The following is a 26,396-nucleotide window of genomic DNA, read 5'->3' on the forward strand; positions in this document are numbered from 1 at the left end:
TCTCCCTACTTCCTTGAGGTAGGAGGCACGGGACCCTAAAAAGACAGCAGCTGACTGTGGAACATTGAATCAAGAGCCCAGTCTCTCTCACATCCCAACATTGGATCTTAAGCTAACTCCCATCCCACCCACAAAGTCTTGACTCTGGGTGGAAGTTTTCCTAAACTAACCTTGTCGTCACTTTAACTCTCTGAATTCCAAATCCCGCCGGTGGGATGGAAAGCATGTTTTCTTTGAACAATTGCCAAAACTACACTGATTATCACAAACAGAAGTTGTCCATCCATCCATCCATTTTCAATACCGCTTATCCTCATTAGGGTCGCGGGGCAAACAGAAGTTGTAAAAAGCATAATTATTGTCATATTTTCATCTTTCCGACTGTCCTTGAACCCATCATGTGTAAAAACATAACATTCTGCACTCTTCGATTGAGAACAACCGTCATGTGTCAACAATCCAGTGAATCAACGGAACTGCAGGTCGCTGAGCATTGATGAGAGGACGGAAAAGGCTTTAAGTAGAGGTTGTACAACTGAATAAACAGCACGTGGAACCAATATTTTTCCAATATTGGTAACACTTGTGGACACTTCCTAAAATCTTGGATATATTGATTCCATTGTTTGCCAATTTTTGTCAAATTATTTATGAAAGTAATCAAACTTTGTTCTTTTTTTATGATAATCATTCTAACTGTGTTATGAGTTATGAGTTCTCTCTACTTCTAGCATGATTGTTCTGTTTTCATAGAGGATTAGGACTTTTATTATTGCAGTAAAAACTAAACCACAGTGAGAAAAATGTGACTGGAGCGAACCCCCCCCCCCCCCCCCCCCCAACGGGCTTATGGTTCAGAATATGTGACCTCACAGTGGGGTCTAATCGCCAAAGACGCTTTACTATTCATTTTTTGTGCAGCATTTAATAAATTATGAATCCTCTACTGATTGAAATCGCAGATAATCACAGCCCTGCCTCTCTTGATATTGTACATTAGACTTTCAAATCATCAAATTGCAATAAGCGAATACCAAAACCGGGGCCTTAGTCATGTAGTATGAAAACTCCCAAAGACTCCCAATTCTGAGACAGGTGAGTAGTACAGCAATCTGATGACTTTTAAAGGTGTGCAGCGTGAATTTGGCTTCAATCTATTAGTACAACTGTGATGAATGAGATGTATGTTTACAACCAACGTTTGGCTGAATGATTTGACCATTTATCTTTGTCTCCTCCTCTAAATAAGTTTGACAAACCTGGAAGTTTATTTACAACCTGATCTCAGCAATTCATTCATTTTGTTAGAATATAATGATTACTGATAGGAATGATGGCCACACCTATATTAACAAGAGGCAAGCTTTGATACATTGGAATTGTGCCTGTAGCTTTCAAACATCAGTCTACTTGTTTTGGGGCAGGTGGAAATGTGAACTGATGTAATACCAAAATAGTCTTTCTACCATTACTTACTCTCCTGACTATTCACATATTTATTTGGCATCAGCTACATATACAATATATGAATGGTCACCGACATCTATGTCTGCATCCTCCTCAGACACCAGACATGATAACATGATACATCTAGGATGAAGGGACAGGAAACATCTTCTCAACAGATATCCCAACAATGAAGCAGGATCATTTGTGGCATTCCAAATGACATCATTCACCCATTCAAACCCATCCATACACTATATCAGGGGCTAAGGTTCCACCTGCCCATCCGGTAGCTAACATTCATACAACATTCCCACACCGTAGGCACAGTTACGGGAGAGTAAAGTGTCTTGCCACAGGGACACATCGACATGGGCTAGCGGAGCCGGGATCCTCTGATTGAAGGGCGACCCTACTCACCACTGAGCCACAGTCACCCACTAATGTCTCGGTTGAGCAGATTTGCAACTCTGACTATAATAGATTTAGTCATTCAACAGTCGTATAAACCACAGCAAGGGGCAGCAGCTTTGTACAGGGACTACATGCTGCATTCTGTTTCTTTTTTTTAAATTATACAATTTCTGAAGCACGTTTGCTGTCACACATTCCACCACACCGTAGGTTGTTTTCATCCCACCTGCCTGTATATTAACTCTCCTGTCATTTCAGATCTTCCCACAGCATCAGATTTCATTCCCCTCACCTGGAGCACATCGCCCCCTCACCTGCAGCACATCCCCTCATCGGCCTCTCACTACTTAAGCCTTCCTCTACTCACACCTGTCATCTGCCAGATTGTCTTGTGTGTTTTTGCCAAGCTCTCCAGCGTTATCCTGTCGCCATGTCTGATCTGCCTGTTCTGACCCCGTCTGCCCCTTGCTGACCCTGGATTCCTGCCTGCCCCTTGTTGGACTTGTTTGCCCCAATGACTGATCTCCCGGTTTTGACCCCTGAATACAAGTAAAAGAATAATCCTTTCAACTATGTATCGTGGTCGTGCTTTTGGGTTCAGTTCACAGTATTGTAATCCTTACAGGTTGTCTTGTCTTGTTTGATGTGAAAAAGGCTTACCCTCCGTTGAGACAGCGCCGCAGAGAGTAGGAGGCTCCTCCTCCGCAGGTGCGAGAGCACTCGCTCCAGGGGCCCCAGGCGTCCCACCCAATGTACCGGTCTTCATCTGAGCGGGTCATCCTGGAGGCCTACAGAAGGACAAAACCCAAAACAAAGAGCACGCATTTCAATCAGGTTAGATATTCACAGCATGTTCTGACAAGTTTATATGCACTCTGACATTACTCTCCTGCCAATTAGAAAACAGCTTTCTGAAGAGTCCCAATACAAAGAACTCCTAAGTTCAAAGGTATGTTGTCATAAAAAGGTTGGAACAGAAGGACTGGACCTGGTATGAGTTGCTATTGTCAAGGTTGAAAGGAGTCATAGATGATGTCGTATGTGTACAGATTGTAAAGTAAACAGGCTCGTTCGAGATGAACGTGGAGCAGGCGGAAAGTGGAGCGTGGAGCAGGCGGAAAGTGGAGCGCGGAGCAGGCGGAAAGTGGAGCAGGCGGAAAGTGGAGCGCGGAGCAGGCGGAATGTGGAGCAGGCGGAAAGTGGAGCGCGGAGCAGGCGGAAAGTGGAGCGCGGAGCAGGCGGAATGTGGAGCGCGGAGCAGGCGGAATGTGGAGCGCGGAGCAGGCGGAATGTGGAGCGCGGAGCAGGCGGTAGCAGCTGCGGTAAAGTCGGATTACTTCCTGTTAGATGCAATCTGTAGGCTACTTGTAGTTTACGCACCTCGTTTGGATTCATTCATATGTTTGTAAATATATATTTATGTGGAAATGTGCATGTACGTACATATGCTATCCTTTGTTCTTTTCATGTCTGCCTGTGAAACACATTGCTGCTCGTTTTGGTATGTGGAGGAGCGACTGTGGGTCAGTGGTTAGCAGGTCTGTCTTTCAATCAGGGGGTTGGTGGTTCAATCCCCGCCCTAGTCGATGTGTCCTTGAGCAAGACACTTAACCCTGAGTTGTTCCCTGTAGCTGTTCTACGGTGTGTTAATGTAACATGATTGTAAGTTGCTTTGGATAAAAGCGTCAGCTAAATGACATGTAATGTATAAATAATTGATTGTTGGTGCTCATCTCAACTGCAGTGTCTACTGTGTGCATCGGCCTTAAATTAAGGAGTTAGCAGCCATCTTAGACAAGTTAGGGAGACTTGCACTGTGGCCACTTGGTGGCTGTATCAAATCAATTACACCATAAAGCCTAATATCTATCTATTCAGCTTGTTTTTACACATCTGTGAATATCTCAAAGAGCACAATGGGCCCCGGCATTCTTCATCTCTCTGCATAGCATGGAGCTCTTCAGTCGAATATGTTATTGCTCAATATCGTGTTGATTATAGATGTGTTATTTGTAACATGGCTCTATACCCAGAAGAAGACTATCATGTCGATATGTTGGGGAATTATTGAATATTTGTGTGAAACTATTCTTCACACTTGTGTTTTCACAACTGATGTGCGTTCCCTCTCCTGCTCTCATCCTGAATAACGTGGCTGGAAATAAATTCCCAGTAACCAGTCAACATGTAAACATGGATATCGCCCGGGTATATCTTTATTAATTGCATCATATATTTTGTTTAAATATACAGATGGCAAGGGTAAAACATGGTTTACGTTATAATTGGGAGCATAGGAGGTTTTGAAAAATGATTTGTAATAAACTGGGATCAAATATTATTTGAATGTTTTGGCTCGGACACCAATGTGCTCATCACGGGTTCTTCTGGGTATGCATTATTTTCCAGCATTACTCACACCATACGTTGTTGTATTTCATTCCATGTTGCTATGTCAGGGATTCAATATAAGTGCATTTATAATGTGTGTGTGTGTGTGTGTGATTACCTCAGTGAACAGATATGGATGTGTTTTGCACGGTCAACACAATATTTGTTCCCTGTATACACTGTAAACCAATAAAAATGTGTACAAAAAAAAAGCTTACGTCTTACAACTAACTGTATTGGAGGATCTGCAACAAACACAACAAGTCATTTAAAGTCATTTTAAAGTTCTCCACGGACACAAAGAGTCCAGCGGTGCCACAGGTCTTACCCAATAATGGGCTGAGACGAGAACCACCACTTTACCCTGCGTGGCCACTGAACAGCAGCAAAACCTCACAGGCCTGTAATACACTCCCATCTGTTTGAGGTAGTGCCACCAAGCCGCCACAGCTATGGTGCATCTCACCTCTGACCTTTTTTCTCGCTTATCTGCCGTGTGTAGCTCACATGAAAGAGCGTGAGTGACGGAGAGAGAGACTTTGATCCAGAGAAGAAGAGATGGAAAGAGAGAGGGTTTTCCTGGCTGAGTGTCACCGAAAATAGGAAAATTGGCTTTCATTGGGTCAGTGATGTCAGCGCAGACCCTACAGTGCCAAAGAAAAAGGAATCTCATACAGGGGCTGTAAGTGTGTGTGTGTGTGTGTGTGTGTGTGTGTGTGTGTGTGTGTAGCAAGAGGAAAAGTGAAGCATAATAAAGTATTTCTGGAAAATAAGTCAGAGAACCAAGCTTTCGAAAGTGCTTTTGACTTGTGCAATTCACCATTGGATCGATAGTCCAAACACATATTTATACAGCACAGAAGTGGAGAAGTGGTCCTGTACTAAAACCTTCCTTGCCATGTCAGTGAAACCCAAAGCACAGGAACTAACTCTAATTCCTCTGACACTGTTATTTATGCCTGGTCATCCAGACTTAACATTTCTGACATGCCTCCACAGGTTCCATTTCACCCTGCCTCACGGGCCTGGACCACTGGCTGACCTTGGAGCTGCCAGAGCCAAACCCTTCCCAGTCTACATCCTTCTTATGTCGTACCCCCAGAGGTGGGATACATTTGTGTGTATTGGACTGTGGTACTGCGGTGGAACTCGGAGTTCTCCCGCTTCCCTTTCCCCGCTACATCGAAAGAGACAAACTGATCCGCTAAAGAGGAATTATACACGTTAGCACTCCACTAATAGAATAAAACCACCTTTTGTTGTGAGGCTTAGCCGGCTAACAGCCATCACATACCTCCAACAGCAAAAACATAGGCATGAGGAGAATCTGTCCAGCCACGGCTTTTCTCTGGCCTGCTTGGCCTATTGTGTGAGCTCTGTTTAGTTCACTATCAGTGTCCACTGACAACCGAGATGACCATGTACACTATATTTCACAATTAACATGAATGGGACTCAACATGGCACTACTTTCTAATAAGACACCAAACTCTAATGGCTTTTTAGAAGGGGAGGACTATTTTATTACAGTTCACCTGGACAGGGTGAACCCTGTCCAGGTGAACCTTCTCCAGGTGACCCCTCTCCAGGTGAACCCTGTCCAGGTGAACCTTCTCCAGGTGAACCCTCTACAGGTGAACCCTCTCAAGGTGAACCCTCTCCAGGTGAATCCTGTCCAGGTGAACCCTCTCCAGGTGAACCCTGTCCAGGTGAACCCTCTCCAGGTGAACCCTGTCCAGGTGAACCTTCTCCAGGTGAACCCTCTCCAGGTGAACCCTCTCCAGGTGAACCCTGTCCAGGTGAACCTTCTCCAGGTGAACCCTCTCCAGGTGAACCCTCTCCAGGTGAACCCTGTCCAGGTGAACCTTCTCCAGGTGACCCCTCTCCAGGTGAACCCTGTCCAGGTGAACCCTCTCCAGGTGAACCCTGTCCAGGTGAACCTTCTCCAGGTGAACCCTCTCCAGGTGAACCCTCTCCAGGTGAACCCTGTCCAGGTGAACCTTCTCCAGGTGACCCCTCTCCAGGTGAACCCTGTCCAGGTGAACCCTCTCCAGGTGAACCCTCTACAGGTGAACCCTCTCCAGGTGAACCCTGTCCAGGTGAACCTTCTCCAGGTGAACCCTGTCATGGTGAACCTTCTCCAGGTGAACCTTCTCCAGGTGAACCCTCTCCAGGTGAACCCTCTCCAGGTGAACCTTCTCCAGGTGAACCCTGTCCAGGTGAACCCTCTCCAGGTGAACCCTGTCCAGGTGAACCCTCTCCAGGTGAACCCTGTCCAGGTGAACCTTCTCCAGGTGAACCCTGTCCAGGTGAACCTTCTCCAGGTGAACCTTCTCCAGGTGAACCCTCTCCAGGTGAACCCTCTCCAGGTGAACCCTGTCCAGGTGAACCTTCTCCAGGTGAACCCTCTCCAGGTGAACCCTGTCCAGGTGAACCCTGTCCAGGTGAACCTTCTCCAGGTGAACCCTCTCCAGGTGAACCCTGTCCAGGTGAACCCTCTCCAGGTGAACCCTGTCCAGGTGAACCCTCTCCAGGTGAACCTTCTCCAGTTGAACCCTGTCCAGGTGAACCCTCTCCAGGTGAACCCTGTCCAGGTGAACCCTCTCCAGGTGAACCCTGTCCAGGTGAACCCTGTCCAGGTGAACCCTCTCCAGGTGAACCCTCTCCAGGTGAACCCTGTCCAGGTGAACCCTCTCCAGGTGAACCTTCTCCAGTTGAACCCTGTCCAGGTGAACCCTCTCCAGGTGAACCCTGTCCAGGTGAACCCTCTCCAGGTGAACCCTGTCCAGGTGAACCCTCTCCAGGTGAACCCTCTCCAGGTGAACCCTCTCCAGGTGAACCCTGTCCAGGTGAACCCTCTCCAGGTGAACCCTGTCCAGGTGAACCCTCTCCAGGTGAACCCTCTCCAGGTGAACCCTGTCCAGGTGAACCCTGTCCAGGTGAACCCTCTCCAGGTGAACCCTGTCCAGGTGAACCCTCTCCAGGTGAACCCTGTCCAGGTGAACCCTCTCCAGGTGAACCCTGTCCAGGTGAACCCTGTCCAGGTGAACCATCTCCAGGTGAACCCTCTCCAGGTGAACCCTGTCCAGGTGAACCTTCTCCAGGTGAACCCTCTACAGGTGAACCCTCTCCAGGTGAACCCTGTCCAGGTGAACCCTCTCCAGGTGAACCCTGTCCAGGTGAACCTTCTCCAGGTGAACCCTGTCCAGGTGAACCTTCTCCAGGTGAACCCTCTACAGGTGAACCCTCTCCAGGTGAACCCTCTCCAGGTGAACCCTGTCCAGGTGAACCTTCTCCAGGTGAACCCTCTCCAGGTGAACCCTGTCCAGGTGAACCCTCTACAGGTGAACCCTCTCCAGGTGAACCCTGTCCAGGTGAACCCTCTCCAGTTGAACCCTGTCCAGGTGAACCCTCTCCAGGAGAACCCTGTCCAGGTGAATCCTATCCAGGTGAACCCTCTCCAGGTGAACCCTGTCCAGGTGAACCTTCTCCAGGTGAACCCTCTACAGGTGAACCCTCTCCAGGTGAACCCTGTCCAGGTGAACCTTCTCCAGGTGAACCCTGTCCAGGTGAACCTTCTCCAGGTGAACCCTCTACAGGTGAACCTTCTCCAGGTGAACCCTCTCCAGGTGAACCCTGTCCAGGTGAACCCTCTCCAGGTGAACCCTGTCCAGGTGAACCTTCTCCAGGTGAACCCTCTCCAGGTGAACCCTGTCCAGGTGAACCCTCTCCAGGTGAACCCTGTCCAGGTGAACCCTCTCCAGGTGAACCTTCTCCAGGTGAACCCTCTACAGGTGAACCCTCTCCAGGTGAACCCTGTCCAGGTGAACCTTCTCCAGGTGAACCCTGTCCAGGTGAACCTTCTCCAGGTGAACCCTCTACAGGTGAACCTTCTCCAGGTGAACCTTCTCCAGGTGAACCCTCTCCAGGTGAACCCTGTCCAGGTGAACCCTGTCCAGGTGAACCCTCTCCAGGTGAACCCTCTCCAGGTGAACCCTGTCCAGGTGAACCCTCTCCAGGTGAACCCTGTCCAGGTGAACCCTCTCCAGGTGAACCCTCTCCAGGTGAACCCTGTCCAGGTGAACCCTGTCCAGGTGAACCCTCTCCAGGTGAACCCTGTCCAGGTGAACCCTCTCCAGGTGAACCCTGTCCAGGTGAACCCTCTCCAGGTGAACCCTGTCCAGGTGAACCCTGTCCAGGTGAACCATCTCCAGGTGAACCCTCTCCAGGTGAACCCTGTCCAGGTGAACCTTCTCCAGGTGAACCCTCTACAGGTGAACCCTCTCCAGGTGAACCCTGTCCAGGTGAACCCTCTCCAGGTGAACCCTGTCCAGGTGAACCTTCTCCAGGTGAACCCTGTCCAGGTGAACCTTCTCCAGGTGAACCCTCTACAGGTGAACCCTCTCCAGGTGAACCCTGTCCAGGTGAACCCTCTCCAGGTGAACCCTGTCCAGGTGAACCTTCTCCAGGTGAACCCTCTCCAGGTGAACCCTGTCCAGGTGAACCCTCTACAGGTGAACCCTCTCCAGGTGAACCCTGTCCAGGTGAACCCTCTCCAGTTGAACCCTGTCCAGGTGAACCCTCTCCAGGAGAACCCTGTCCAGGTGAATCCTATCCAGGTGAACCCTCTCCAGGTGAACCCTGTCCAGGTGAACCTTCTCCAGGTGAACCCTCTACAGGTGAACCCTCTCCAGGTGAACCCTGTCCAGGTGAACCTTCTCCAGGTGAACCTTCTCCAGGTGAACCCTCTCCAGGTGAACCCTGTCCAGGTGAACCCTCTCCAGGTGAACCCTGTCCAGGTGAACCTTCTCCAGGTGAACCCTCTCCAGGTGAACCCTGTCCAGGTGAACCCTCTCCAGGTGAACCCTGTCCAGGTGAACCCTCTCCAGGTGAACCTTCTCCAGGTGAACCCTGTCCAGGTGAACCTTCTCCAGGTGAACCCTGTCCAGGTGAACCTTCTCCAGGTGAACCTTCTCCAGGTGAACCCTCTCCAGGTGAACCCTCTCCAGGTGAACCCTGTCCAGGTGAACCTTCTCCAGGTGAACCCTCTCCAGGTGAACCCTGTCCAGGTGAACCCTGTCCAGGTGAACCTTCTCCAGGTGAACCCTCTCCAGGTGAACCCTGTCCAGGTGAACCCTCTCCAGGTGAACCCTGTCCAGGTGAACCCTCTCCAGGTGAACCTTCTCCAGTTGAACCCTGTCCAGGTGAACCCTCTCCAGGTGAACCCTGTCCAGGTGAACCCTCTCCAGGTGAACCCTGTCCAGGTGAACCCTGTCCAGGTGAACCCTCTCCAGGTGAACCCTCTCCAGGTGAACCCTGTCCAGGTGAACCCTCTCCAGGTGAACCCTGTCCAGGTGAACCCTCTCCAGGTGAACCCTGTCCAGGTGAACCCTCTCCAGTTGAACCCTGTCCAGGTGAACCCTCTCCAGGTGAAAATCCATTCAAAATGAAAATGTTCTATAAATCAGGCTATGAATGATATATGGACAAACCTCTATACAACATTCAGATAAAGATAGGAATGAAATTAAAAAGTGTGGTGAAGTGTTGCTTTAGTGGAGAGAAACGTATGAGATTTTTGATAAGTGTATAATTAAATATATAAATGTGAATGTTTTTGCTTGGAGTGTCTCCCCCTAATTCCATAGCCAATATGTTATGATCCACAAAATCTAGGCAATATACAAGATGATTAATGCCCCTTTTTGTTTCTTCACCACCATTTTAATGATACGGGAGCCTTGCTCGAAAGCAGTAACATTTAATTTTGTGTCTTTGACTAAATCTGAATATTCAGACATTTGGGAATTCACACAATTTCCTAGAAAAAAAGGAGGATAAACTAAGATGCTCATTCAGCATGTTTTGCACTGATATCCTTGTTATTAACTTATGAAGTGCTACAGATTGGTACAGTGATAGCTGGTTATTGTTATGTATATATTTAAATGGATTCAATGTGGATTCAAACAAGTTGCCCTGGACTGGTTTATTGAGGGTGCATCCATGTTGTTGGGTGAATCTATCAGCCATTTCATTATTCATTCAGTCATTCCTTTATTTATGGATTCAATAATTTATTTATTGATTCTTTTATTCTCCCCCCCCCCCCCCCCCCCCCCCCCCATAAATAAACAAATTGCATCATAGATTTTCCTCTTTGTCTGAGAATCATAAAACATGTATAAGTGCAAATCCTTTTAGGTTGCTTCACACTTCTCCTGCAGACTTTCTGATCTAGTAAACAGACTTGCATCATTTAGCTCGCTATTGAAAGCTCAACAGAGTGAAAACAGCCAGCAGCATTCATGTGTACTGATATGGGAGTGTGTCTGCTCGGATCAGAAACAGAACCTGCCGGCCTCCTTATGTGGATGTGAGTGTTTAATGCAGGATAGGCTAGTTATGAAGTATGTTTAATGCATGCCAGACTGTAGTTGATTACATTCTATGCCTACTTTGATTAAATTCTTGATCCATATTGTCAGTGCAAACTATCATAAAACCCATGTACAAGGAAGGTGTATTTACCCAAAGAGGATTGGGTTTGTGAACGATCGTGGACATATTAATGGAAACCAACGTTATAGTTGGTAGGAGACAGGACGCAAACACAGCAGTGTATCATACCAAGGTCACACACTTTGTTCACACCAGCCCAACCTCATCCGAGGAGGCTTCGCAATGAGACAATAACACCACACTGCTGCTGGGAGACCAAGGTCATTATGTGCATGGCTTATGGATGGTCCTGTAAGGTAAATGTATACAAACTGTAGATTATTTGAGGTATTTCAGCAATAGACCAATACTGTCATTTATCTAGAATGAGGTCAAAAATGTGACATTTCGAGAGGCTCAAGACACATCCAAAACAGCAACAACACAACAGCATGCTCAGCAAAGCGGTCCTATGTGATGTGTAGTAAAAGTCCTTTTGTCCTGTGTTCTAGCTCAGCATAGAGGGCCCACCTGTGCTGCGGTAGGTCGGTGACAATCACACACTTGTGATTGGTCGGGTGTGTCGAGGTGTGAATGTGGGCCGGGTTGGAACTTCTCTCACAAGCTTCTTCTTTTCTTCATTTTGTTCAATATTCACACAACTAACATAATTGTCTTATGTTGTGTGTAAACCCATGGATGCCTTCGACTAGCCAAAATGCTGCGCTGTCATGCTAAATCGTGACTCAACCTTCTTTATGACTGCAGTTGTGAATAAAAAAGATTGGTATTTTTATTAAACAAGATAAATCTTGTCAGTTGTAGTTCTAATATTGTATTATAAGCTGCTCAGAGCTAGAGTAAACATATATTTATTCATCTCTAGTATCTATTTATGTTGCTCTGAAAACATTTCCTGGATTTATTCTTGTTTATCACCAACACTACATTTTATGAGAATACATCATAATTTATCTTGGCCCAATAATTATTTTCAAGGAACCAGAGCCTGAACGCATCATAATGTAACTGAACACACTTTTGATCTCGCTCTTCGGTTGATGTAAACACAAATTGGTTGTTTACAATTTAACATTGTCATATATCGGCAACTAGAAAAACATAAATGATGTTCTGATCGCATATTTTACTGAATATTGGCGGATATCGATCGTCAGCAAAACTTTATTTTACACTGTAATGGCTACGTAATTAATCCACGGTTCACATGCATGCCGAGCCATGACCGGGATCTGTGAGGATCACGGATCCACAGCGGTTCCTTACACCACTACTTCTCTATTCTTACTGCATCTTTACTGTGAACCACTCGTCGCTGCTCAACCTGTTAACATTGTGAGAAACAAGAGCTCAAGTCAAGTATGAGTCCATTCGGTCCAATCCGGTCTGAAATAATCAAAAAGGTGACTTGAGTCCACATCTCTGGCAAAGGTTTGGGAGTACTTGATCGACACGTCTTCTTTCAAAAGATATAAAGAAGAGAAAAAAGCAAACATCCCAGTAGAATGTCACTTTACAGAAAATACAATTTAAATACAGTTGCAAGACGGAGAATGTCGATTGTTCTGTTCTTTCTTGCAGTGGAGATTTAAGACGAAGATCTGCTAGACTGCTTTGACCTGTTAAGTCTGTCTCATTCATAAGGCTGGCAGGTTGGACTCTGGACTCATTATAAACAATTAAGCTCATTCCCTGGCTGATTGCAGTGGAGCCCTCGCACTAGGAGACCTGGCCTCAGAATGCCACGGACAAATGAAAAAACCTACTGCCGAAGTCCTGATCAGCCTTTTATATACAACCCTGGGCTGTTTATCAAGCTTGGGAGAGCTGTGTTTACTGAGCGCAGCCAATATGTTGAGCTGTGCACATGGTCCCTAACCAGACATCACACGAGACTCGTCAATGACATCATGTATAGCAACAGGACAATAATAACAACATGTTTAAGATTTAATGGCTCTGGAGAGAATCTGTACTGAATCACAGTGATGGAAGTGTCAACTGGTTACTTTAGGAAGCCAAGAAGTGGAAGAATCACCTCGATCTTTCTACTAAGTCCTTCTCCTGTTTTTGTCCAGAGCATTTGGTCATAAGACTTTATTAATATACCGTTTTCTTTTTCTTCTTTTGGTGATCTAGAAATTTAAACTTTAACTAATGATAATGGAGACATGTAGTAAACACTTCTCGAGCATATACGCATAAAAGCACATGTTGAACATCGCAATTTACTCGCGTATTATTTGTGGTTTATTCGCATCATTCGCGCTGGACCTGCTGGAGAAGGGGCGTGGCTTATCTCTTTGGAAACAGTTATCAATTCCGCCATCCACCAAGTTTTATACTTGTTGTGGAAATCCCACAAACGTCGGAACATCAAACGCCCTCGTGTCTGGGTTCACATGGATTGTGGAAATCTGGATCATGGTCCATGCCTACTACTTATTATTCATAATTTCTGTCATATTCATGTAATGTGTTTATGTAACTCTGTAACTCTGTTCATCTGTACACATGACATCTATTGCTTCTGTCCATCTGGGAAAAGGGATTCTCCTCTGTTGCTCTCCTGAAGCGTTCTTCACTTATTTTGGGGAGTTTTGATTTGATGTGAGGTTTGTAATTTGTGATTGTGTGCTATACAAAATATACTGAATTGAATTGAATTGAATAACATCACCCGTGGGCTCACACAGCTCGGTGAATTTCACCCACTACGTCTGAATGACTAGAGTACTAGAGAAGCAGCAGCCAGTTTGATTCACCAACGACACGACGTCAGTGATGACGGGCGGAGCGTCTTTACGCTGATTGGCTTTCGTAACACAGCGTCGGGCGAATTTCTTCGCCAAAGTTGCACAGTTTAAACTCACGCCAATGCGACCCAATCTACTCACGGGAAACATTTGCAACGCTTTTGGTGTGAACGCAGCATTAGATGGGACAGCACAGCCAAAACCTCCTGAAGGCCTTTTCCTCTGCTGGAGCTTTACAACTGGTAGGTTACGGTGTAGCCTTTGTCTCTGTTTCCACTGTACTCTCCTTCCTTTTGGGGGCTCAAGAGGTGGTACTAAAGTTCTAGATTCTCTCAAGAGGAAGAAATGCTACAGCTGGTTTGCAACACGGAAACATGGTAATTAATAACACCGAACTGTATCGTATCTGTGTTCTCTCTCAGAACGCGTACTTTAAACAAGCCCAAAGATATTGGTCACCGCCATCCACTCCCACTAAGTGCTGTGATGCAATTTGACATTTACCAGTCACTTGTATTGTTTTAACAATGTCGCAACATGAGCAAGTTAGTGAAAGGAACAATGGACAGTGCTGTTTGTGCTGTTTGTCCAAAAGAACATATGAGATAGAAAATGTTGCTTTATTGGGTTTCTTAGCCTGCTTGCTTTTCGTGGCCGTAAAGAGATCGAGCTGCAAGCCACAAATTAGCAGTTCTACAAACTGCTGATTATAGAGAACGGTTCATAAGTTCACACAAATATGAAGTGCTCTGCTAGTACCTCATTCTTACACAAGCGCTCTGATTAATACATGTATTATTTGATATTGAAATAGTAGGCTTTCATAGGCTTTTGAATGGTTCAATCATTTAATTTAATTTTACAAAATAAATTGCACCCCTCACAATTTTGAACAGACCCTATCATCACTTCTTCCTTACACCAGTGGCACTCATCAGATCTAGAGCATTCTATACAGATACAGTGGGCCTCTTCCTCTCTACAAAACATGAACAATGGTGCAAATCAATAATTTGGGTCAAAAATGGGTCCACAAAAAGAGACATGTAGAATACCCTGTAATGTGAGCACTATGATTTACTGCACAAACATCAACTGAGCAAAGATTTAGCATCTAATCAGTTGTGAATAATTTCCTGCTTCATATTTAATGAGTTATTATTCCACCAAACTGTGTGGAAACCTTGTGGAGAGGGCGACTGTGGCTCAGTGGTGAGCAGGGTCGTCCTTCAATCAGAGGGTCAGCAGTTTGATCCCCGGCTCCGCTAACCCATGTTGACGTGGGATGTGTATGAATGTGTATGAATGTGTATGAATGTTAGTTAGTTTGAGTGGTCGGAAGACTAGTTAGGCGCTCTACAAGTATTGGTCCATTTACCATTACTTGGTTGGGTGTGCAGCCCATACCCAACCACTCTCCTGCCTTTTCAAGCAGTAGAGTGTGGTTACCCCCTCTCACGCTTGGTTACTTCTAAATAGGACAAGAACCTTCTGTCACCATTTCTGCGGGTTAGGATAACTTTGTACTTCAAACTATCAAAATAATTGATGAGAGCAGGGTCCGATGGGTCAGTCGGATGATGAGAGAGGTTGTAAACAACAGTTAATCCAGAGGATCTAACCTACTTAATTTTGAGGTAAAACTGAAAATGAGTTAAAACACCACTTGAAACCCCCATCAGCACACAACTTCAGTAAGTACTGTGGGTCAAACGTTAATCATCTTTAAATTTGTATTGATGTTTGTAACAGGAGAAATTGAATTTATTTTTCCATTTTCTCTTCCAGATTGTTTACAATCCACCAGACAAAATATGTTCCTCTTTTATTGCCTGTATTGGAGCAGCTGAGGAATGACAGGGGGACACATTACATTACATTTCATTTAGCTGCAGTTAAGGGAACCCGGGCTGCTGCCAAGGACTACGTGGGGCAGACAGACTCCTTGTTAGAGAAGTGTTTTCTGCAGACCAGTATTCCTTAGAATTAGATCATGGTGGATTTCTGCAGAGCTCAATTTACTAATTTATTCATCAATGCAGGAGGTGGTGTACCATTTACGTAAGGGAAAAAGTCAAGGTTCAGTAGTTGCTGGCCATTGCACACTTTACTCATACTGGAAGAATGAATGAATTTGTTGGGGGTTCTTTTATTGTAGAATTAAATAATCTTTAAAACATCGTCACAAAAAAAGCAATAATCTGTGATGTTGCACTCTTTTGCTCTGCTTTTTTTGTTTTAATTTGTTTTCCTTAGGTGTTCATTGCTGGAGCATGTATGGCATATGACAGAGATACACTCATCCACATTGGAGAATGGAAGCGTGGGGGATTTGATGAAATGCAGGGGACCCTTGAGACAATCACTACCTACAGGATCTTTCAAGGACCAGCTGCACCAAACACCACCTAATGCGCTGTTGACCGCCCCAGGACCAGAGCGTTCAGTTAATCCATCCAGAACCGATCGCTTCTCTTCCTGGCCTGCTCCTCGCTTTCTGATGTCCGCTAGCAGGATAATAAGATGGATACAATAACACTTCAGGCTAACCAGTAACAGGAGGTCGGTAACTGTTGTTCTCACATCTTCACAGAGACAGCAGAAGATGAGGTGGACTCTGTGTTCACATCAATGATGCTCAAACATAGTCAGAGGTGATTGACAATAATTCCCTTGTTTCTTAAACTGGCAATCTTGAAGATTTTCCCAAATGAATGTCTCCTAATAAGTCACTCTATACCGCTGAAGGAGGTAACCCAATGGTGAATAAGCCTACCGGCCCACTTATACAAGTATTGTTTTATTGACTAATTTGCAGTATTACGAACTGGTCGTCTGTGTTGATATTTCTGTAAAAAGTGCTGTCTATCTATCTATCTATCTATCTATCTATCTATCTATCTATCTATCTATCTATCTATCTATCTATCTATCTATCTATCTATCTATCTATCTATCTATCTATCCATCCATCCATCTATCCATCCATCCATCCATCCATCCATCCATCCATCCATCTATCCATCCATTATCTGGGGTCGGGTCGCGGTGGCAGCAGGCCCAGCAGGCCTCAAACATATCTTCCATAATAAAACCCTGGTACATTTTCTTCAAGAATTTAAGGTAACACAAGATGAGTAATTGATAATCAGCTGGATATTTTGTAAACAATCTCATTGTACCATCGGACTTTGAATATGTGTGTGTGTGTGTGTGAATGAGAGAGCCGTGAATGAAGAGTGATTCATCACAGCCATTCATGTCCTGCCAGGCAGCAACCTCCGGTTATGAAAATGTAAGACGAAGGGCCTTTAAGAAGTCCGACTGTTAGAAGTCTATGAGAAAATGACCACATCTCACCTTTATTTTATCAGTAAACAATGTGAACATGCACCTATTGTTAGTCACTTTGGATACAAGTGTCAGCTAAATGACATGTAATGTAATTTAACATGAGTTTATTTATTGTCTCAATTGCTAGTTTCAAGTATTTTTCAATCAACGGTTGGTATGATATCGTACGAAAGAAAACACGGGGAACAAACGGCGTTCTCCTGGCTGTTTGCTGTTTGTTGGACCCATCTACATCTCGTGCTCTCTCAACGGCCACCTGGTGTGAGAGTTCAGCGGTCTTTATGCATCGTCGTTCACGATTATGTGATTAACATACAACACATTGTGTGGGATATCTAAATAGATATGTGTTGCGGCTGCTTATGTAGGAACAGTGTGTCGGTTGTACGACACACATCAGTTAACAAATGCATACAATTATCTGTGAAGAAGCTACGCAGCCAGATATTACAGATAATAATGATATGTATCGTAGCGCATTACGTTTGCCGCTATCACACTACGTGTCCATTACCTGTACATTGAAATAAGCAAAATAAAGCATGTCTAAAACTATAACAGAAAACTACTCTCAACAGCTAACCGTGGTTATTATAACCAATGATGATCAATGAGGTTATTTAGGCTATACACCTTACATGCAGTAAATTTAGATCAAATATCTGCCGCCATCACATATATATATATATATATATATATATATATATATATATATATATATATATATATACACATAGTTTTTTGTCTGTGTTTTTTGCACCTTGTAATATTAGCTGTCCCCTAAGCTATATTGGGTAACACTTTATAATAACTACACGCTATTTAGCATTAGTATAAGTAAACACTTGTAAGGCATAGATAGTTCTCACTTTAGATGAGGTCACACAAAAATACTTAACTAACGATTAACTAACCACTAGTAACTACCTAAATAAATCAGGAATTGCAGTATTAAAAAAGGTTAATAAAGCACATGATAGCATAGTCCTAATCATTAGTGCATATCTATATCATTATATGTATAAATAAATGCATGAATAATAGACATTTAAATAATTTGTTTTAATCATTTACTAGCACAATAAATAACATTTCATTTAGCTGATGCTTTTATCCAAAGAGACTTACATTCCTACATCGTAGAACAGCTTCGGGGTCAACTCAGGGTTAAGGGTCTTGGTCAAGGACACATCGACTGTGGGGGCAGAGCCGGGGATCAAACCCATCTTCATACATTATCTCAATAATCATCTATAAATTCTTAATAATTGTTTTGTAATATATATTACTTCATTTACAAAAGGGGAATACATCATTTATAAAGTATGAAAACCCAATCATGAAACACAATAGTCAAGCTTATTAATTAAGAATAAAATATGTATAACTGTGTTTATGAATTGCATACTAATGAGTGTTAATGTTGAAACAATGCTTTATAAATGATGATTTAAGTGTTTACTCAAACTAATGCTAAATAGTGTGTAGTTATTATAAGATGTTACCGTATATTGTTGCTGATTAATCTGACTTGAAAGTGTTATCAGTTAACACTAAAGTTCTCAATAAAAAAATAAAAAATCAGTACTTGTATTTGTATTTCATTGACGTATTTGATTCACAATATAGGCTTTACCATGTGGTTATTTCATATGTCATGAGCAGCAACTGGTAAGCAGTAATGCAGCATGGTTATACGTAGTGTGGCTGTAACACGGTAACAGGAGAGCATGTGGAGGTCAGGTGGTTGATGTGTGTTTAGCATGTCTGACATTCAGTTTACGCCCTGTCAGAGCATATCATATTATCTATTGCAATGCTGACATTCTGCTCTGGTGGTGTGATTGTGATCAGTGAAGGTGGCAAGAAGCTCAACGTTGTTATACTGTATCCAAAATGAGTTATTGGTTGTGTCCAAACCAAAGAAGAATAGAAACGTTAACATTAATTATCTTCATCAGTTTGTCTCCACTTCACACACATATGCAAACCTTTTTAAAAATTACAAATGACCTCCTAATTGCATCAGATAAAGGACTCATCTATGTACTGGTCTTGTTAGACCTTAGTGCTGCGTTCGACACCATTGACCATGACATCCTATTACAGAGACTGGATCAGTCGATTGGTATTTCAGGTACCACACTAAACTGGTTTAAATCCTATTTATCAGATCGATCTCAATTTGTATTTGTAAACGATGAAGCCTCAATGACCACCAACGTTAATCACGGAGTTCCACAAGGTTCTGTGCTTGGACCAATTTTATTTACCTTATATATGCTTCCTTTCGGCAACATTATCAGGAAACACTCCATAAACTTTCATTGCTATGCAGACGATACTCAATTATATCTATCGATCAAACCAGAGGAGACCAACCAGCTCGCTAAAATTCAAGAATGTCTTAAAGACATAAAAACATGGATGACCTGCAACTTCCTGATGTTAAACTCAGACAAAAATGAAGTTATTTTACTGGATGTACATCTCTCCATTGCACCTTATTAACTCTGCTTCCTCCCCGGAGTCTTTGTGACTTCACGTCTCATAGGGTCCATTGGACCTGGAGGTGTCTGATGCTGGTGAGCCGGCCTCCCATTGGCCCTGCTGATGCGTCCCGCTAAATATCTTCTCATGGCATTTCTGACACTTGACGAACAATAATTCTATTAAATTTCCAATTCAATTTATTTTGTTAAGCCCAAACTCACAAGATTTGGCTTTACAATGTGTACATATCCACTGCCCAGGTTGAGCTCATCAGAAGTACATTCCACATCACATCCAGATCACACCACCACCACCAGTGGCTAAACTCCATTGGGGTTTTTCGATCTATACCTTAAAATATATGATCTTAGAATGGGGGATCATCGCCAAGGATTATTCACATTCCTCATCCTGTTATGCATGTCAATTACAATATTAGTTCACTTAAAATGAAGTCCTGATTAAAAAACCTACCTGACACCGAGGACTAGATGTGTAAACGATGCATTTGCAGAAAAAAATAATGCACATATTACTTTTTATAATTGGTGGATGTAACCTATTACATTGACTCTTTTTATTGTTACATTCAGTTGTGTTCAGCTCCAGGGCCAGCCAGCAGGGAGGTGTCCCACAAGGGGGTCCTCCCTTGAGTGAGTCTTGCTGTGCTGGACTTCTTTTCCATGTAAGACAAAACAGATTTGTTCCTGCTGTTCACTCTATAAGAAGTGGAAGGGAATTCATTTTATTTTCTTCATTTTAGCATTCATTTTGATAACATCAAGATGGCCAGTTTAAAGAAAAAAGAAAAAGGGTAAATAAAGGATATTTTTTATTTTATTTGACATATTTATCTTTCTTAATTGAAGAAAACAAAACAAAAAACCCATCTGTCTTCCTTCTCAAAACCTGGCTCAGACATTATGCAACTCGAATGCTAACAGTTTGGTTGATGACCGGCCAATAGCGTCTAATGATTTTGAGCCCAGCTGAATACGGATAAGCTAAAAATATCTTATTACTATACCATGAGGGGCATGCTGATGCTGGTATTGCTACAAGAGGTCAATAAGGATTAGTAAGTAACTTACGGGTACTGTAGATGTGAGATTATTCTTGTTGAGATGTCAGTACACTGCATAGTGAGTCATGTTTACCAGCCTGTGATGCTTTACAGCCGAGGATACTGAAGAGATGAGACGAACAGAGGTCCTAATGTGGGTGGATGTGAATATACGACTCCGTTGAGGCTGATAAAAAGATTTAGATCTCTATATTAAAGTCATTCCACACATAAACACAGACTCACACGAGCACGGATGCTCGTGTGAGTCTGCTCTGGGTTTTTTGGGGCTCAGCCGATCAAATTCCGGGACGCTAATTTGTTCTGCAATAATTCTCCTAGGCCCGGGAGAAATAGTAAACTGTATTTGTGAGAAATAAGAGGCTCCGACTGTAAATCACTTGCCTGTGCATTAGGGAGAAGCTGCTCTCAAGTTGCCTCGGGGCAAGTATGTGACTCAGCCCCACCAAGCTGTTTTACAGCAGGCATACTTCTCATGGTCAATTGTTATTTGATTAAAATAAAAACTCTACAGGACTACTGGATATTTTGATCCTAACTTCTGTCAAAGAAGCAATAGTCTCTTTGCATTGACAGTGTAGGTTTATTTTGTCATCATAATCAGATGTCTCTCCCTGCGGAGTTTGCCATAAGCAGATGGTTTCTGTTTCATGTGTTGAAGCTGCATCCTCTCTACTAACCACCAGGGGGCGACTCCTATGGTTGTATAGAAGTCATTGTAAAATGACTCTACTTCTCTCTTGAGTTATTCCCTCAGTAAACATTGTAAACATGAGTTTATGGTCTCAATCTCTAGTTTCAACTCTTCTTCAATACAGTAAATGATGGTCCATTTAGAGTCAAATAGACCATAAAGCAGGGGATGCTTTAGTTCACTCCTCTGCATTTTAAATATGTTCACTTCTCTTCACTGGTTGCAAAAAAGCAGAGATGGCCACGGCCAAATCGCCAAACTCAAGGCTTCAAAACAGCTGACCACAAAACAATGGGTGACAATGGTATCAATATATGTATGCATGTGTGTATACACACAAATTGCTTCCGTAGCTGTGCCTACGGTCTATGAATGTGGGTGTGAATGTTAGCTACTCCTGATGGGCAGGTGGCACCTTAGCCACTGTCATCAGTGTATGAATGGGTGTGAACGGGTGAACGATGACATGTAGTGTTAAAGAGCTTTGAGTGGTCGGAAGACTAGAAAACCGCTGTACACGTACAGGTCCATTTATATCTGTATGTCCATATGTCGCTAGGCAAATGATAAACTAAACCAGGCGACCACAGAGTGTGTTGTCTCATGTTGGTAGTAGATAAGCTAGTTAGCAGTTAGCAGCCGTCTTTTGGTGCGTTTGGCTAACGAAGTCTACAGCTAACGGAACTAAACACAAAGAAAGACTGTTTCTTTTCAGAGGAAGCATTAAACAGTCAGCATGATGCGCTACACAGTGACCTCGTGTTAAACTGCTCGGAGACGGATTGAAACGAGCTGCTGTGTGAGACCTGCGAGGAAAAAATGTTTTTGGATCGGCTGGAAGCAATTGTGGGTTGTATTCATTTAATCAAATAGTACAGCAGTGGTCATTACAGACAAAAAGATCTGCACTCTCTTGAATGCACTTTTCTTACTTTTAATACAAACACTGTGATTGTTACAGTTAGTGCTGTCAGGGCCTCTTCCTCAGTTACCTTTCAGCCAGTGCTCTTCCAACTGCTGTGTACACTGTCTGGTGTTAGAGTCTATTCCCCATCTCTGGCAGCAGCCCAGGCCAATGAGAAAGCAGGGCAGTCAAAGCACCAGGGGAAAATATTTATACAATTCCACTACAATCAATCCATTGTTCCTGTCTCCAATTTAATCCCTACCCACTAATTTCAGCTTCATTCATTAAAGGCATTCAATAGTCTGTAATCAGTAATAGCTATAGGTAGATTTGCAGCCCACAATAAAAACATTACCTCGTAGTTTTTTGTGCAATACATTCTCTGATTTGCAGTAATGTAAGACTTCTGGTGATTTTGTGCATTCTTGCACCTCAGAGGACCCGTCTGTTAAACTCCTGAAGTTCACAGACGACTGTCATCGGCCTCATCAGGAACAGTGAGGAGTCGTCTGCGTACAGACGGGAGATTGAACTCAGGAACTACAACCTGCCTCCTGAGCTGCTGATCCTGTTCTACTCCGCCATCATCCAGTCTGTTCTCTGTTCTTCCATCACTGTGTGGTTTGGATCGGCCACCAAACAGGACAGAGACAGACTACAACGGATAGTCAGGTCTGCAGAGAGAACTATTGGTTCCACCCTGGCTCCATCCTGGACTTGTACACCTCCAGATTCAGGAAGCGAGCAGGAAAGATCACTACAGACCCTTCACACCCTGGACACAAGCTGTTCCATCTCCTCCCCTCTGGTAGGCGCTACAGAGCACTATACACCAAAACCACCAGACACAGGAACAGCTTCTTCCCTCTGGCTGTCACTCTGATGAACAATTAATAAGGCACCTCCATCTGCACTACGTGCACTATTACCACCTTTCTGCACTAATATCCCAAATGCATTGTCCATTGTCGTTGTTCTTATGTTCATATATATTATTTGATATATATACAGTATATTGTACATACTAGTTACATGTCAATGTTGATGCTTAGTTTCTGTGTTCTACTCTCTTGTCTTTAATGTATTTTTTATATTTCTCTTGTTTATTTGTATATCATATGTACATATGTACGCTCAGAACAACGTGTAACCAGAGTCAAATTCCATGTATGTGTACACACACATGACCAATAAAGCTGATTCTGATTATGATTGAGTGATGGTTTGACACTGGAAATACGCAGAAATCATTTGCTAGATCAGTGTATTGTAGGAATACAAATTTCACAGATTACAAATTGGCCTCAGAGGGCTTTACAATCTGTACACATATGACATCCCTGTCCCAGGACCTCACATAACAACATATAAATGACATAATCTCCAAAACAAAATATATCTTCATCAAATCTGATTAATGCTCTCTATTGCCAACAATGTGTGTTGCTGCAACTGTCTTCACCACCAAGCTAACTATATGCTAACTAGAGCATAATCATTGTTTAAGAGCTCTTAACAACAGGAATATATACAGTATGATAGGCGTGACAAAATCAACGGGAATGAACTTGTTTTATTTAGCCACTTGGCTCGAGGGTTGTCTGTTCTCGACCCGGCCTTACTCCCACCATCCACAGAGAGAACAGACTGCAGTTGAACACGGTCAGCTTGACACACATTGTTATGCATTTGAACCTCTTTAAAGGCCAGAGGCACTTGGCATGTTACAACTGGTGCGCTGCAACTCTCCAGAGGTTCTGGCCAACAGGAAGTAGACATACACATTCATAGACTGAAGCAGAGGCTGTTCAATGTTGCTGTTTAATGTTGCTGTTACATTGTCTGCTCAACCTCAGCCATGCATCGCAACTCTCCTAAAGCATTAAGCCTCAACTGCCCATATATTATGCCCAGAATATAAAACACATACACACAAAATAAAAAAAAGTTAATGGAATCTAGTTGGTTGAGATTACATCAAAATTAGTATTTTGCATTTCATTTTTGCAAATATGGAGGACCCTATACATTATTCCTGTTTCTCTTCAGACTAAGGAACTTGTTTAGGAGCACCAGTGACACACATTCAACGTAGAGCCCAGCTAATCCATGCATTTGGGGCGAGTCTTTGTGATGAGCACCAACCACGGAGCAAACATCAAAAGACTGCAGACAGACAGGGGGAGGGAGGAAGAGGCTAAAGGGGAGACGCAGGGAGAAAAGAAGAACACAGATGGATGTGAGAGGAGGGAAGAGAGTGATGGAGAGATAGACATATACCGAGAGATACGGTATATGTCGAACCCCAATCTTAAAATCATTTTCTTGTCTACTCTCCTTTCATCAAAAGGTGCTTTTGAAGACTTTCACCGTTGTGAATGGGCACACCTCTTCCTACCTGTCTGTACTTCAACATTATGTTGGATCCCATGATCTCCACTTGATGCCTTTAATTATAAAAATAAAAAAAGTATCTTTTCTCCTTGACTCCTTGACTCTTGCACCTGTTACCTCTATTTGTCTGGTGGGTTGGTCTCATGTAGTGGTCGAATAGCCCAAAAAATACCCCCTATCGTCTATTCATAACCACTTCTCCTTGACCTCTGTGGAAAACGTCACGGGGTCAAGGAAAGATGGGAAGGAGAAGTCACGAGGAGTTAGGAAAAGACAACCGCGGTGTTTAGAGAATCCGACTCTACTTTCACTAAACTACGTAGTTATGATGCGACGGCAGGCGCATGTTAGTGACGTCGCTCTGAAACTACAATGTTCAGGAGATGGACTACAAAAAGATCTTCTTAGAGACTGCTATGTCTATGTGTTCTGACAGTGTTGCGTCATGCAGACGACGTAACAACCCAGTTCAAGTATTACTTTATTAACAACATAAACAACCCGGTTCAAAGTATTACTTTATTAACGAGGTTGGAATAGAAATGAAAGAAGGAATATAAAAATGAAACCAAGGGATTGTCACAGAGTACAAAGCTAATAAAATGTTGTATTGTTTAGTTTCAAACATGCTGAATATGTTATCCAACAAATAATGTCTCATATCCCTTTACGTTTAAAAGACAGAGTTCGGTGTTATGGTTTATATGCGGATTATAATCTAATAATCATAAGAATATGCAGACAATAGTTTATGAAACACCTAGAAGTTTGATTGTGTTCTAAAATTGTAATCTGACAAAATAGTTGATTCAGAAGATCATAATCAGAAACAAGTAGGAGGTCAGGTGGGTTCAACCCAAGTTATATCCATAAGTTATTTGTTCTGTAACTGTTGTACTTCTGTAATTATATATTAACAAAAAACACAATCTTTTCCAAAACAAAGTAGTTTAATTGCCTAAACACGGAAAAACACCTCCGACTGGCTTCAACCGCTTTAGTTAAGGGATGTTAGGAATTTGAAAGATGTTTCATTTAGTATGGAACATAAACAACAGCTTGTTCCCATCAACCGCTTCACTTGCAAGGAGAGGAGGAACAACACACTGCTGTAATGACCCCTTTGATCACACTGCAAAGCAACTGTATTTGTCTCCAAAAGATTGAATAGAGAAACCAAAAGGAAGAGCTCCTTGGCCTGAGAATATTGACTGTTCCATGTTGTCGGTCACTGCATCACAATGTACAAGTCACAGCTCTGAGGCAGGTATCCCTTTGTTATCACTCACCACCTAATAATGAAAAGCAGAATGAGAACGGAGAACATGAACTCTCTATTGTAACCAGCACAGCAGTTACTCGGGAAGCAATTTAGTTACACACCGTTAGCAAGAAGCCAGTTATTGACATAAACCATGTTTACTGCTGCTTGAGAGTGAGGAGCAAAAGTAGAAAGAGCCCTCTCCACATCACTGTTTCAGGTCAGGTTGTATCCCTGCAAAAATCAACTTCTTATTAATCATAACCACAATCGTACAATAACCTCAACCAAACACGTTAGTTGCTGAGCCTTGACGGTACCATGTATATTTAGTTTTGCCATAACCATACTATTTCCATAACCGTAACCATGCTGTAGTTGCCATGGGCAGATTCTGTAGCGGAAAGATTTTTGGAGAATATAATGTTTGGCTGATTCATATAATGTCGATATGGGGTTGATTTTCTGACCTTTTGTAATTGTAAATCATGGATATTATTTTATGTTAATACAGCATACTAATGCATTATAAATCAGTAATAAGCATAGACTGTAGATACAAAGTGGACATCACCCATTGGTTTGTGCATTACAGTTTCGAGTCTTGACTTTGGCCGTCGCCAAACGTTTACAATTCAGTTTCATGAGTGAAAGGTTAAAGTTCGAAGATGAAAACATGGACACTAGCTTCACAACCGCAGCTCTCAAAGCAATTCAGAGACCACATCCCACAGCGGAGG

At 43.2% G+C, this 26,396-nt stretch overlaps 1 protein-coding gene across 1 annotated transcript in view; it reads right to left on the reverse strand.

Annotated features, from left to right (window-relative positions):
- The window catches only part of adamtsl3 (ADAMTS-like 3), a 157,725-nt gene that overhangs the window by 79,992 nt on the left and 51,337 nt on the right, over positions 1–26,396 (reverse strand). The window contains exon 3 of the mRNA XM_034562715.1: positions 2,521–2,648. Within this exon, the coding sequence (XP_034418606.1) occupies positions 2,521–2,648 (128 nt within the window). The remainder of the gene's footprint in view (positions 1–2,520; positions 2,649–26,396) is intronic.

The sequence above is a fragment of the Cyclopterus lumpus genome, chromosome 3, assembly GCF_009769545.1.
Source record: "Cyclopterus lumpus isolate fCycLum1 chromosome 3, fCycLum1.pri, whole genome shotgun sequence".
Lineage (NCBI taxonomy): Eukaryota > Metazoa > Chordata > Actinopteri > Perciformes > Cyclopteridae > Cyclopterus > Cyclopterus lumpus.